At 39.9% G+C, this 16,051-nt stretch overlaps 1 protein-coding gene across 1 annotated transcript in view; it reads right to left on the bottom strand.

The window, feature by feature from the left end:
* Nucleotides 1-16,051, bottom strand: part of Rarb (retinoic acid receptor beta) — a 716,777-nt gene that overhangs the window by 382,183 nt on the left and 318,543 nt on the right. The window contains exon 4 of the mRNA XM_058576525.1: nucleotides 3,750-4,198. Coding sequence (XP_058432508.1) covers nucleotides 3,750-3,927 — 178 coding nt within the window. The 5' untranslated portion in view covers nucleotides 3,928-4,198. The remainder of the gene's footprint in view (nucleotides 1-3,749; nucleotides 4,199-16,051) is intronic.

Below are 16,051 nucleotides of genomic sequence, written 5' to 3'. Positions count from 1 at the left end.
CGGGGCAGGAGAATTTATTCTTTCTGGCTGAGCTGCAGAATACAGATGTGTGTAGATTGTGGGAAAAACACCAGCAAATCTCATAGTTCAATGACATGAATCTCTTTATGGAGTCATTGCCCAAGGTGTCTGTTCCCTTTTTAGTCTATAATTGCCACCTTTTCCACCCAAGTATTTGTGTCATTATTGAGAATTTATGGCATTTGGCTACTTCTTGAACTAATTTCAGTACATCAATAAAACTTTCAGTTTACTTTTAAGCCAAGAGAAAGTCTGTGGGTAACTTTTAAGACTTCACCCTTCTTCTAGTATCTAAGAAACAGGCTTTAATAAAGACAATTCCCTCTTTGAAGGCCAACTAACAGACCTCTTAACAGTGGCTTCCTTTAATGAATTTCATCTGAGCAGCTGTCATGTGCTTTGACTGTAGCAAGAAATAATAAAACAAAGTATTAGGGAATGAAGTCAGCCAGCTTTGAGGTTCCCAGCCTGAACTTTCTGTACTCACTAATTTTTCTGCTCCTTCCCCAACTACCTTTCAAATGCAGTTACTCAGAAAGGCCTAAGAAAACCTGTCTTTAGTTATTTAACACACACACGCACTCTTTTAACTTCAGCCCTTCTCGTTCCACAAATTGAATCATATGCAATTGCCAATATCTGACCAATTCTGACCTACAAATATGGCAACGGCATTTTGGTTCAACTTAGTAGTAATAACATCTTGTGTAATGTTGGTAACTGAAACAAAAATGTTGTCTTGTATTTAGAAGTGAATGGAAGCAGGGTATGGGGGTACACGGCTGAGATCCCAGTGACTTATGGGGCTGAGACATGGATCACAAACTTGAGATCAACTTCAGAAACTGTGAGGCTCTAAGTTGCTTAGAGAGAATCTGTCCCAAAATCAAATAATAGAAAGGGCTGGGGATGCAGCTTACGGTAAATCACCCCTGGGCACAGTCCCAGTACCAAATAAATGAATGAACAATGAAAAAGAATGGAGACTCAGATGTGATATATCCCAGCTCATGCAGGGTACACACTGAGCTCTAGAAACTCAAGACGGAAAGAAGGAATTACAACTAACATCACCAGTTGCAGAGCCTGGGCTAGATTTGGGATGATTTGACTCTTATGTCAATGGTCATATGTCCATAGCAGGAATCAACAAACTTTGTCTATAAAGGGAAGCAGTAAATATTTTAGGATTTGCGGGCTCGAACGTCTTCTTGTAACTCAGAAGCAGCTACACCCAATATGCCATCAAAGAAGTGGCCATATTCCAATACAACTTTATTTACAAAATAAGGGGGTGAGTTGGATTTGGCCTCCAGGATGTAGTTTGTCAAGTACTGCTCTATAGAATTCCTGGACCTAAAGATAACTGCAAGCAGATGGGTGAGGGGTTTGTATATTGAAAGCCCGTTCCCGTGTTCAGGGATGCAGAGATGCGTAAAGATTACAACCATCCCTCCATTTACTGTGACCTGCATTTTCCTTAATATCAGTAGCTAAAGTAGCCCCAAATCATTAGGATTTGCTTTTGGGCACCTTGGGGTCACAGGCTACCTAAGAGTTTCTAATCTGGATTGGATCACCCAGGTGGGGAATTATACTCATATCTCTACTCCTTGACTGACATCTACAATAGATACTTCCTACATGAGAAAAGAAGCATGTTAGAATATTCCTTCTATCTGGATGGCTGAGCTATGGAATGAGATAGTGATGCTCTTGAGTGACTTGTCACAACTTTAATAATCTTAGAGACCCCCTCTGTGGGCTGAAAGTAACTCCATTATATCACTGCGTATTGGTGAACGTACATGGTTTTGAATTGGCACTTGGATCAGCAAGGTATTTTTAGATAAATGCACATACTCTTTCCAATTCTCTGAAGCTTAGAAGCCATTTAACTGACATTTACTTTTAATCTGAACTTCAGAAGCATGGGAGAAGGTCATTATGCAACTTCAAAGAATTTATTGGTTCCATACTCAGGCCAGAAATCCAAAACACTGAAGGGATAAATTATAATCAGGTCATTCCAAGAAGGAAAATGAGTATTTACCAAGCCTGATCATATAAGAAGGCAATTGACATCCCTGCTGTGAAAGTCTGTCCATCCATCGGCCCTACTATTTTTTAAGGAACTGCATCAATAGTTAAAGGGTCCTACTTAGGTGGAACAGGATTCTTCCTCCCTATGAGCTAAGGATGTATTCAGAGGGAAAAGCTAGGGCATAAAGAACATAGTACAGAAAATTAAGGCAGAACTTCAGAAGATGAACTTTTAAGTGACAAAATGTAAGGGTAAAAGAAATTGAAGTTAAAGTGTAAAAGTTAAAATGTAAAAGACCGGGCATTGTAAAGTTCCTAAGCTGCAAGGCCTGAGTTAAAAGTGAAGGACTAGGTATTGTTAAGTTCCTCTGCTACACCCAGAACCTGAAATTCCTGTAACTGTTAAGACAATACTCGAACTGCCCAGTAAATATTCTCCCTGACCACCTGGTTGTTTAATAACTTAGGGCCCTGTGCGATCTTGCACGTAGGCATCGCAGGGCCTAAACCAATCAGTTTGAATGTGTACCCCGCTTTAGAACTGACCTATCACCCCCGCCCGATCTGTTCCCACCAATGAATGAACTAATCATGTTTAGGAATTGTTGTTTGATTTTCCCGCGGCGTATGATGATTTGTTAAAGGAGACTGTGATGTATGCAAAGTCCCCGCCCTCCCCAAAAAGTGTACTTAAGCATTGCACAACCCCTGCTCTGGGCTCTGGGCTGCTCTCCCTCCTTGAGTGAGCACAGAGCCCCAGCGCACTGGAATGGATCCCCAATAAATCCCCTTCTGCAATTGCATGAGTCAGTCTCTTGGTGGTCTCTTCCTCCGACGCTTCGCCGGACCCTTACAAAACCAATATTGGGGAAAAATCCTTAGAAAGCAGCAGCATGTGAAATGTCACCAGCAAAAGCTATGCAGGGCTCCAGTCATGCTACAAACCAGGAAAAACTCAAGAACATGCAGTGAACACAGCTGTGATGAGTCACTATGCTTTTTACCCCCAGAGGCCAAAGCATTCGAGCTTCCTAAAAGCTTAAACCACTCACTGGCTATGATGGCTTGTCTACAACTAGGAAGGACGTTCTTCTTCTTTTTTTTTTTTTTTTAAGTTGTACAATATGATGAAGCCCATTGTCTTGAAGAATTCTCTTAATTTATAGTACTTTATATACACAATTTGACAGAAGATCTGGGGTAAGAAACAGCTTAGCACAAAATCCAAACTCAAGGATGGTGAAAATGCTCAATGTGATCTGAATTGATGGCAAAGTTCTGTGGGGCATGGAAAGCAATTGGCAGATGTTACCTGAGCACGGTGAAGAAGAAGAAACCTCATAAAATAGATTCAAATTCTAGCAGTGACAGTAGTGTTTTTTACAGTGACATCTTCTAATTCAAGTTCACATTATTAGTTGCTATGTTAGTCACAGCTGCTGATAAAATTTTGTATTTGCACTTTACAAATAGAGCAAAATACCAAAGCAGCTTAGAATGTACCAAATTCAAAAATTCACCATTTATCTGGTTCAAAGCATATTTCTTCCCATAGAACTAAAGGTAGAATTCAAGACCAAGAGAAACCAACACCAGACGAAGTAAGAGCTTAGCCTCGATACCAACCATCCTGCTTTCTCAGGCTCATTAATTTAATCAAGAGGATAAATGGCAGTGGTACTTACTTGCTGGCGATGGGGTGCTGCACCCACTTGGTGGAGGGTGGCCGTGAAGACCATGGAGGGGAGGCAGGGAGAGTCCTCCGATGACAGGTGGAAAGAGCAATGGGTAGGGGGTGGCTGGATAGTGAGCCATGTGTCCATTCACAGCCGGGACAGGGCATGCGTGGCTACTGGTGGTCATGTTTCACAGAATGAAAGGTGCTCTGGGGCAGGAAGACATCACTCCAGTCCCAATTTGAGGGAGGTAAACACAGGGCAGGAACTGAGGCCGAGTTGTATTCTGAGCCAAAGACAAGACAGTTCAGTTCAATCAATAACCTGGCTTCTTCCCGGGGTGGTTTCTCCACCTCTCATTTTGCTACTCTGTTCACAAGAAAGATGCCACTTTTGCTCAGCTTCTCAGTTTAAGGCTGGGGAGACACAAGCACCTTCAAATTCCAGGGCAGTTAATCCTGTAAGAAAAAAAAAAAAAAATATATATATATATATATATATATATATATATATATCACAAATCAAAATATTTCTCTCTTTATTGAGTAATTATGCAAAACCCCTAATATTAATTCAGGTCTCTGAACTCCTTGTTGTTTCTCTACACTAACTCTTTTGCAGTTTTAATTTTATTAAATTCTCACATTCTAACATAGAATAAAACTTCAACAATTCCATAAATTTTTAATTTATTTTTTAGTTGTAGTTGGACACAATACCTTTGTTTTATGTATTTTTTTTTAATGTGATGCTGAGGATCGAACCCAGGGCCTCGCACGTTCTAGGCGAGCATTCTACCACTGAGCCACAACCCCAGCCCTACAATTCCATAATTAAAAAATAACTGATCATCCTCTGTTGGATAGCAAAATCCCCACTCCTCTCATACTCTATGGTACCACTCAACCTGCTAAATTTTTCTTCATAGCTCTTCAACTACTTGACACATTATATGTGGGAGTATTTGTTTTTGTCTGTCTTCCCATTAGCAGGCACTCAAAGTGGTTCTCTGTTTTGTTAACAGTTATGCCTCAAGATCCTGTAAAAGCACCTGACAGAGGATGAACACGCGATAAATACCGTCGAATGAATGAAATGTTTGTCCCGTTCTTTAGGGAAATTGATTGTTTACTGCTATTCTGACCTATATGCCTCCAAGATGTACATATTTTATGTGATCTACTTTGGATTATAAAACAGCCATTGCAAATGATAAACCCAACAAAATAAATATAATTATTGGAGAAAAGAACAGTATAATCTAATGCAAAGTGGGAAAAACTGTTTTGTTTTGTTTCTTGGTACTGGGGATTGATTGAACCCAGGGGTGCTTAACCACTGAGCCAAAAAATACCCAGCCATTTTTTGTATTTTATTTAGAGACAGAGTCTCACTAAATTTCTTAGGGCCTCACTAAGTTGCTGAGGCTGGCTTAATTTGTGATCCTTCTGTCTCAGCCTCCCGAACTGCTGGGATTACAGGCCTGCACCACCGTGCTGGCTTTATTATTAACAGATACGCCTTTCTTGTAAGAACACCATCCATCCATTGACTGGACAATGGTACAACCATTGTTCACTCCTTTGTTGTCTGTCCAATCACCCATCCATCAATCAAATCTCAACTTACTATCATGTCCCAGGTGCTAATGTAGTGGCCAGAGATCTACAATGTGAAAGAACACTGATGTGGTTCCTGTCCACATGGAGTTTCTAGTTTTAACAACTCCTGATTAAGATCCTGTTAGTCTAAAACGGCCCACGCTCCACAAAGGACATTCCAGAGATGCTCAATACCTAGGATTCCTTGAGATTCAAAATGGATAAAAGCCTAAAATACATTCTAGGGTGGACAGGCTATGGATTTCACATGCTAACCTTGCTTTCAATAACCAATATTCAGCAAGAGCTTCCCAACTCTGGATTCCACTGAATGGCAAGCTCTGGATAGACCCTGGTGGCACTGAATGAGAACAATACCTCAAGGCTAGCAAAAAGCTATTGTTAGGAGCATGATTCTAAAGCCAGACTTCTCAGGTTCAAATCATGATTCCACACCTTAAAAAACTGACCTCTTAAGGTGTCATTTTGTTCTGCATCATGAGGATAACTATAGAAGTTACTTCAGAGGTTTATTGTAAGGATTAAAAGAGGTAATGCTACAGAAGAACAAAGCCTGGTACATAAGAAGCACTAGGTAAAAGTTTGCTATTCATATATATGTTATCTATCTCATTGGTGGTTGCTTTTGAGAGTGAGGCTCTGGTATAGACGAGAGGCTTTGGGGCTAGGAGAGGAAGGAGAGCACATCTCAGTAGTCCCAGGAAAAGAATATTAGGTTGATGTCAGGGAAATGAGAAAAAGTGGGATCTGGATAAAGTGTGAAAACAAAGAGTCATTACTGATTCCTCAGTTTGTGAAGTGAGCCAGTTTGATAAAGTGTTCTCATCAATAGGAACTTTCATTTGCTCTTTTCCACATGTCAAATAGTCTACTTAAAAGCTCTAAGCTCTAGCCCTTAGAGTAGTCTTATGAGATAGCTCTTATCCTTATTTTCCAGATGAGAAAACTAAATCTGTGTGAGTTTAAGTCACATCTCTGCAATGTCGCAGAGTCAGCCTGTGGCTGGGTTAGAATTTGAACTTGGGTGTGGATGCTTCTCCCCTTCAAGGGCTGCGCTTATAAACATCAGATGCCCGCATGGCCCTGGTTGTAATTTACAGAGGAAAGGCTCTGGAGCATTGGGGAGGTCAGCTTCTGTCCCCCTATAGATGACATCTGCCCCAGGGCCTTGAATCTCCAGCTTATTGACATTAAGAAGAACACTGTCAACAGTGGATCCCATGGTCTCAGGCTCCCCAGAGCTCTGCTGAACCTCACAAAGCAGACCACATTCCCAGCTGGCTTACGTAACAGTTGATTCCAAAAGTGGTGTTCCACCCAAAATACCAACATCCCTTTCAGACTTTCAAGACATAATTTATTTCTCCAAAGGCAGGAACGATAATAGATTGTGCATCCATTTTATCTTGGAGGTAAATGCTTTTGGTGCTTTGTCTCCTAAAAAGCAGACCCCATTCCAATTTTAATACTTTTATTTTGTAGTTTGTTGCAAATTAATTAGGAAATAAACAATGCCATTTACTATTTGCTGCATTTCCACTCAATTTGATTTTTAAATCCCACACAAAGCCCAGCATTGTTATAAGTGGTCTTTTCTATCTGCATTTGACAAACTACCTCATTAACGGGTGGAACTGACAGTTCAGCAGACCCACCCCCGAAGGGCACAGTTCTCTGATTTTTAAAGTTGTTTGTTTTCTTTTTTTCTTTTTTTTTTTTTAACCAACCAGGGATTCTTTCTACCCTTAACAATCCTAGATTTCTCTTTGCTTTCAAAAGCTACAGATTGTCAGCATCCTGCCTGCTAAGTTGAAAGGTCTGGTATCATGACTGGGATCTTAAAAAGATAAAATTAAAACAACAACAACAAAAACAAGCTATTTATACTGATAATAGGCAAAAGAAAAAAAATCAATGTGTTGGGAAAATCCTGTTATGTCTGTGGAAGACTGAGCGGGCCACTGGGTCTGTGTTCACATATGTGACTGATTAAGACTATTCCTGGAAGCAGAGAATTCCCTTTGTTTGGGGCTTTTAGAAACAAAGATGGTTACTGGTATTACCAGGGCTCTTTTTTTTTTGTGGGTCATGCTTGATTGGAGTCTGGGCGCATTTGGGGTTCTTTCCCTCACCACCAAAGGCAAAGCAAACAGGAGGTAGGTGGAAGAGGGGAAGGAAGTGGGTAGGGTCAGGAGGTCCTGGATCTACCACCCATGAGTTTCTTCAGTATCAGTTTCCTCATCTGTTAAAGGGGTCAGCTGAAGAGGAGTGGGATTTAAATTAAGTTTCTCCAACTGCAGTGTCCAGAATACAAGTGTTTTGTAAGAACATACTAACTAGAGGGAATTTTTTTTTAAATAATGTTTTAGATGAACAAAGTAAAAAGGATTTTTAAATAACTGTGTATTGTTGATACTGTTATGCAATAATCTACCTTTGATAAATAAGATGCCAGACAGAAAGTAGTACTATAGTGGTGGGGGGGCTGGGGTTGTGGCTCAGTGGTAGATTGCTTGCCTAGCACTTATGAGGCACTGGATTCCATCCTCAACACCACATAAAAATAAATAAATAAAATAAAGTTATTGTGTCCACAATTTAAAATTTAAACAAAAATTTTAAAAAAAATTTCATCAGCATTTAAAAGCCATTAAATGTCATTCAGAAGTTGTTTTTGTGTTACTTTAGTTATATACATACTTCTGAATCTTCTACTTCTCACCTTTTAAAATTCATTTTATCAGCATGATACTTATACACAATTAAAAATAATCAGATAGTCCCTTTAGACCAGTGCTTCTCAAAGTGGGTCCGTAAGCTGGCAGCATCCGTAATCATCTAGAAATTTATTATTCAGTCAAATTCTCCAAGACCCACCCAAGAGACTGAGTAAAATGAACTCTGGGATGAACCCAGCAATCTGTGTCCTCCAGAGGATCTGGAGGCAGCCACAACTTGAGAACCACTTCTCTGGGCAAGAAGTTGGCAAATTTCTTCTGTAAAGGGCTAGAAAGGAAATATTGTAGACTGCGGGCCATACATTCTTTGACACAGTTGCTCAATTCTGCTCTTGTAGCAACTACTTATGGCACAAAAGGTGCCACAGACAATCCATAAATGAGTGGGCCTGGCTCTCCTCCAATAAAACATTGCTTACAAAAAACAGACAGCCAGCTGAATTTGACCCAGGGGCTGTGGTTTGCTGACCCCCTCTTTCTGACTGACACAGAACCCACTCTCCCTGCCTCTCCCAGTCCTTCAGCCCTCTCCCTGGAAGCCCACTATTTGCAACTATTTTAGCTGGGATTTTTGTTGTTGCCGTCATCACTTGTATCTAAATTTCCAGATAATGTACTTAAAATCTTTTTTCATAATCTTGCAAAAATTTTCTTTTTATCTTTTGTTGTGTGCTATAAATATGATCTAGCTCTTTGCATGTAACCACTGAGCCATGCTCCCAGCACCTTTTAAAATTTTCTTCTTTTGAGACAGGGCTTCCCTAACTTGCCGAGGCTGGCTTTGAACTGGGGATCCTCCTGCCTCAGCCCCTGGAGCCACTGGATTTCAAGCATGTGCCACAGTGCCCAACTGAGTAATTAGTTTTAATTATACTATTAGGTTCTATTTGGCTCACTATATTGACTTTTTCCCTTTATTTTTCATTTATTTATCTTCTTACCAGATAAACTTCTAACGCATCGTATGCCAAATTCTTTAGCCTTATACACTCATATTCAAAAGAGAAAGCTTATTACAAGCTCTGTTTTCATAATCAGGCCTTTTCAAATGAGTTTCAGGATAAAGTGGTCAAATTGGGATACTACTTTGTGGAACTCTCCAATGTCAGATTTATGAATTCTTTTTCATGTGTGTGTGCGCGCGTGTGGGGGTGAACCTGAGAGCACTTTTGATAAATTTCTAAACATCTGCCTGGAGTGAGAAGGAAGGAACAAATGCTATTTATTGAAAGGCTTCTGGTAGTTGATTGGATGAATGAGGCTGGGGTTGCTGATGGACTTATTATCGAATATGCAGCCTCCCGTTTCTTCTTGCTATTTTCCACCGATTGCCATCGCACATTCTGTGTTCATGCCTCGTATCCAGGAACCCTACTGGTTCAGTTTCTTCGGGGAGTAGACTTATCTTCTTTACCAAGGGTGGGTCACAGTGACCACCAGACGGACAGATTTAATTGTTCCTTGTTCAGAATAGATGATCGACTTTCTTTGTCATTACTTCCAGTTTTCAAGATGTCTGATGCCTTTACTCTCTGGGACTGGCTGAGAAGCTCCAACATTCTTGATCCTCCCTTTCATCTCATTCTTTAGACACTTAGCCATGGGCTTTCAGCGCTTTGCTCATTCATTCACCACTGCACACCTACTTTCCCTCTTCAAAGTTGCTACCATCTCTTGTGTGTGATGAGCACTGTAATGGCGCCCCCTCCTCCATAGAAAATCTTAATTAAACTTCTCAAGAAATCTTCATCATAATTGACTTTAGGATTACCAGCCAAAGAATCTCTACAAAAGAGTTCAATGTAGTTAAGCTTCCTATTTCCTGATGCTCTATCTTACTTGGCCACAGGCCTGAAAGAGATCACACTCCAGGTGCTGAACACCCCTTTACAAGTTTTTAACAAACATTTATGGACTATCTAGTATAGTAACAATGTATATGATAGTTTGTAGAAGGGTGTTTTCCAAATGCCAAGTGTGATAAGAAAGAGAGATCCTTTAACAAGGCCTCTGGCCTTGGGCCAGAGCTTCACAGAGATGTTTACATTTCAAAAAGAGAAGAGAAGATGTTACTAATTCAGTTCCCTGGTAACAGCTGGCATGGAGAGGAGAAGAAGTTCTCCCCTTCTCAGGGGCAGTCCTTGAAGCCTTAACTTGCCCAGCTTATACACTGGGTATAAGGTTCTGAAACTGCTTGAACTTGGGATTCAGGGGGATCGATTGATTACAGCAAAAGCTTTGCCCTCTGAACCTGGCTGCAGCCAAATAAATCTGTTTCCCGCTGTCTTCAGTGTCTTGCCTTATCTGTCCCCTACAACAGCATCATTTGTGTTATCTTTGATGATTTATACTTCTTACCTACCCATTCCCATTATTTTAGTAAGTGAGAATGGGAAAAGTGCATGTCTTTAATCCATTAGATTTCACTTGGAAGTTTATAAAATGGAAGAAAAAAAAAAGTGATCTGTAGCCGAATAAGTTTGGAAAATCTAGACCTGGTTGTTCCTTACTCTTTCAGACTTCAATTCCACCTGTAAAAAAGGAGTTAAAGAATAATGTAACTATGAGGAAAGGATTCATTCAAGATTGCTGTTGTGATATGGTCAGTGATGACTGATTTGTTAATTCCATACAGCAAGAGAAAGAAAGAAATGGCCCTAATCTGAAACTGAACAAAAGTAAGATTTGACCAGCCATCATGTTCAGGCCATGGGGCTGTGTCAAATACCTTATATGAATAAATACTAAAGGCGAGTTGTGACCTGCCTTAGCCAGGTACCTGCAAGCATATGGGATACTAAGGAAAGCCATTTCATGTGATAACTTGATACATGCTTTCTTGAAGATTCCAACTTGGAACAAGGACTTCATCCTTAGAGCCTGCCTAAGACACAGAAACCAAACACTCAAGCAGCATGAGGAGTGAGATTTCTACTTCAAGTGTAATCCAAGCGATCAACAAGATTTCTAGAGAAGATGCTTCATTCATTTCCTCCTACTGCAATTCATGGACAACAGGGCTGATGTGACTAACACAAAAAACAGGAAGTGAAAAAAAGATAAATTTTTAAACATCTTGCGATGTACTACAGAAATGTTCCTTTATGTCGTTGGCTGATTTAGAACTTGGTTTGGGGAAATCTTTGCTTCAACACATACTCCATGAATATTGCCTCTTCGTCCAATGTACTTTAGCTCAAACCTCCCTATTTATTTAAAATATTTCAAATGCATTTAGCCAAATACCTGTTTTTAGCAAAAACGCCAAGCTCAGCACAAATCCTGTCAGTTGCTTTTGCTGCTGTTTCTGTCAGAAAAGAAACATGGCTGTAAAAGAAGTCAGGTTTGCCTGCCTGGTGGTTTTGAATTCTTTCTTCTATTCAATATCCTCATCACAATGTTACCCCCCCCCAAAAAAATGTGTAACTTAAACCAAAGAGAAGCCACAATGGAAAATTTTAAATTTGACCAAAATGATGCATCTTTTACCTTTTATTAAAATTGAATTTAGGAATTAAGGCAATAGGAGAGGGTGGTGTGGTTTAGAGGGGATAATTCATTCAAAGGAATCTCTTAGACCTCCAAGTAAGCACAGAATGAAATCTGAATACTGTTCTCTATATCAGGAGAGGTCATTGGACTTATTAAAGATTCTTTTTTTGGAAGCATATACAGAATGTCTTTCTATTCCTTTTTAGGCCATTTTTTATTAGATTCAATCTGTTAAAGAATCACAAAGTGAAAATAGAACTTTCAGAAAAATAGGCAAAAATACATATACATTAGAATGTATAAAAGTCTAAGATTTTAGTTCTATAAATTGCAGAAGCAGTGATATAAATATGAGTGTTTAGGGTATCAACACTTAACTCAAAGTTATTATACATGCCAGCATTGCATACATATCCCAAAGAGACATGTTTCACCTAAACTCTTTTCACATAATTCCAAAACATAAAATATAGAGTATATAATGGATTAATTTCTGCTAGTACCTTAACTGTTTTTGAGAAAAGGCAGTGCCAGGCAATTTCCAGACAACATTCAATGCTCTCCATACTTTGTATCATGGAATTCTGTCAAGCCAAGCAGAATGACAGACAAGGGATTCACTTTGAAGGACAAGCCAGCCATCTCCAGGTAGGTGAGTGGCCTGTGCGGTAGTCTAGAAGTTTGCCTACTAAAGCCTCTACCTGCATAGTGATCCACTTATCCCATTAGTTTTGCCATATATTGGTTATGAGTGTCCAGAACACCAATAAAGATAGATAAGACTGACATAGAAATGGAGAGATAAACAAAGAAGTTGAAGCAGAATCCAGGGGCTAGGAAACCAGGTGTGAACCAGAGACACCAGACAGGACAGAGAACCTAGGTATGGGTAGATACAAATCAAACGAGTCACAGTAGCTACAAATATGCTTCTAAGGTTACCTTTAAGGTCAAGAAAAGCATTTTGGGTTTTGTGAGGTCTAAGTTTCCCAAGTTCAGACTGTTTTGTATTTTCTCTTTCTTCCTTAACAATAAGCACCCAAATTATCTCTCTCATCTTAGATCCCAGAAAATCTTTGCTAATCCAGTACTTAACTCTCCAACTTTTGGTAGGACAAGATAACCAGTCTTCAGTCAACTGTGGCGATAGACCACTGATAGACTGTCAACTTGCACATGAAGATTAAGATTTACACAATGTTATCAAGTGAAATTTAGTGTTCATTTATGAATAATACAGTGCCGGAAGACAGCTAAATAAAGGTTCATGGTCCCTTACAATTTATAATTTTAACATGGAGAGTATACAGTCAAACAGCAGATCTTGCTACAGTCAATCAACTCAGTGTGGGTGCATATCCATTTTCATTTAAAAATTAACTTATGGCATCTTTGTTTATTCAGTTTAGAAAAGGAAAATTCATAAAATGAAGTCATAATAGGGCCCCCCAAATAGTGAATTTAAATAACAAGAATTTAATGTTGTTTATATTATGGGGGAGCTTATGTTCTCTGGAAAGTAAGATCTAGTTGTCAATGTAGTTTTTGCAACACACTTGCATTCACAAAGTCAAGACAACAGAACTGCAAGAATTTCCAAGGTGTGTTTGGTTTGAATAAATGAGATGGACACATGGTTTCCAGTTTAATAAGGAATAGGGGCTGTCAAAGCTGCTGCAGAATCTCTGGGTAATGAACACATGTGTCACATAAACCCACTTCAGGTCTATTCCAGCTTTGGTACTAATGCTCGTCTCCTCCCCTGCATGAACCAGGTTAAGGGCACCTTAGGGGATTCTGGTGTTGGCAAGCAGAACATCAAATTCATCGCAAGATGAATTTGTTCAGTATCCCCTGGGCTATGAGCAATGTTTGGACTCATTCTCTTTAGGATTCTTTACCACCTGACCAACTTCCCTTCCCTTCCTCCCCAGAACCTATTTTGGGATTGAACTCAGAGGCACTCGACCACTGAGCCACATCCCCAGCCCTATTTTCTATTTTATTCAGAGACAGGGTCTCACTGAGTTGCTTGGCACTTCTCTTTTGTTGAGGCTGGCTTTGAACTTGCAATTCTCCTTTCTCAGCCTCCTGAGCTGCTAGGATTACAGGGCTACACTGCTATGCCCAGTTACCTAGCACCATCTTGCTGAGGCCAAAAACCATTCTACTTAGCTCTTATCAGATGTTCTCTCCTTAGTGGCTGAACCTCATCCTTGTACTCCCAAGACCTAGCTGTATGTTTCCTGTCAATCTGGATTGGCAATCTGGAACTATCATCACACAGCCCTGACCTACTACCTTTGTCTGTAGTCATTGTAGCTTGGTCCATACTCCTTGGACCATACTAGGCTCTCTTGGAGAGGGGTCACTGCCAATTTGGGACATAATGTGTCACACTGTTAGGCACCTTGAGAACAAGCCCTATAGCCAGACAAATTACCATAGCTCAGGTCTTTTCCTGAATGTTCTTTACGTTCTCCATTACCTTTACCTCCTGTAGTCAAAAGAAACATCAGAGCTGTATTTACTACAATAGAGCTCTCTAATTGGTTCCAGAAAACGGATTCAAATACATGCCTGTGACTTTGATCTCCCCAATCTCTAGTGGCTTGGCAGGGCCTGAGGGTGGGGGAGGGAGAAAAGAGCCCTGGGCTCACTACATTCATCCATTAGCAGACGGTTCCCAACTTGGGCCATGTGAACATTATTAATGTCTGTATAACATGGAATAAGAAAAGGTTTGAAAGCTCTGCGTTAGAACTATGATACTACACAGGCAAGGCAAGACCAGTCAAATACATTTTTTTTTTAAGGTGTGAAAGAAATGCTTACTTTCTGTATTTTCTTTAAACTAGATTTGATCAGACTCTAAATCCTGATACTATCAAATTTCAGGGAATTCATTCTGTTATTATTAGGGTCTTCTCTCTATTTCAGGGTTATACATAAAACCTGGGGTTCATACAGTGTAAACCATTGTGGTGTGTTATAAGAAAAAAGAGAACAGCAATTGTTGGAGACATGTATGGACATTGGAACATTTCAACATTGCTGGTGACAAGTACAATGTTGCAGCCACTTTGGAAAATAGTTTGACAGTTCCTCCAAAGTGTTAAATATAAAGTTAGCACATGGCCCAGCAATTCCACTCCCAGGTTTTTACTCCAGGTGATAAAAAAAAAAAAGCCATACAAAATCTTTGACATAGGGCTGGGGATATAGCTCCGTTGGTAAGGTGCTTGCATAAGGCGCTGGGTTCAATCCCCAGAACCACCAAAAAAAAAAAGAAAGAAAAAATGTTAACAAAATCTTGGAAACAAGTGTTCATAGCAGCATTGTTTATGATACCCAAAAAGTAGAAACAATCAAACGTCCATCAGTTGATCAACAGACAAAATATGGTTTATCCAAACTATAGAAAATTATTTGACCCTAAAGCATGAATGCAGTAGTGATGCATGCTGCAATGTAAACCTTGAAAACATTATGCTATAATTATGCCATTATGCTAGGAACCAGATATAAAAGGCCACTTAGTATAGGATTCCATTGATAGGAAATGTCCCACACAGGCAAATCTCCTTACAGAAAGTACATTTTGGTTCTCAGGGACTGGAAGGAGGAACAAACGGAGAGTGATTGCTAATGGGTAAAAGGTTTCTTTTTTGGAGTTATAAAAATATTCTGCAATTAGATAGTGACGATGGTGGCACAACTTAGTGAATATACGAAAAGCCACTGAACTGTATTTATCAAAAGCCACTAAATTGTATTTATTTATAATTTTAATCATATCTTAATAACTTAAAAATAAAAGTAGGTACATACATACATTCACACACTAACCAACCAACCAATCTCTGGGGATGGGCTTAGGTTCTGCTAATATGTGCCCAAGGACAGAAGCCAGATTGCCTTATGTCTGGCTGCCTTGGTCTCTAGGCATAGCGTCCAGCCTCCCACTGGGCACCATGCAGCCATTTCTCTTGGATGGGCTCCCATGTCCAGGGACTCAGTCAGGATTAGGCTGGGGTCCTCATCACTCACAGGCCCATGGAACTCTCATCCTTCACGCCTCTTCTGAAAACTTCCTTTCCTCCTCCTTCACCTCTTACGCATTCTCTTAAATTCTTTTTTTTTTTTAAAGAGAGAGAGAGAGAGAGAGAGAGAGAGAGAGAGAGAGAGAGAATTTCAATATTTATTTTTCAGTTTTCGGCAGACACAACATCTTTGTTTGTATGTGGTGCTGAGGATCGAACCCGGGCCGCACGCATGCCAGGCGAGCGCGCTACTGCTTGAGCCACATCCCCAGCCCCAAATTCTTATATTCAGGATTTTTAATGTCTTTTTATAGCTTTTATCTCCTGGAAGGCATTGTTATAAACTTTCATCTGTTACTTAAAATATACTCATTTTTTTGGGGGAAAAAAAGAGTGACCAAGATATTCATATGCAG

Source organism: Marmota monax, unplaced genomic scaffold, assembly GCF_021218885.2.
Source record: "Marmota monax isolate L192 unplaced genomic scaffold, Marmota_monax_Labrador192_F-V1.1 WCK01_AAM20220418_F8-fsc00021, whole genome shotgun sequence".
NCBI lineage: Eukaryota > Metazoa > Chordata > Mammalia > Rodentia > Sciuridae > Marmota > Marmota monax.
Note: the sequence above shows the minus strand (reverse complement) of the source record. Positions and strands in the feature narration are given on the sequence as shown.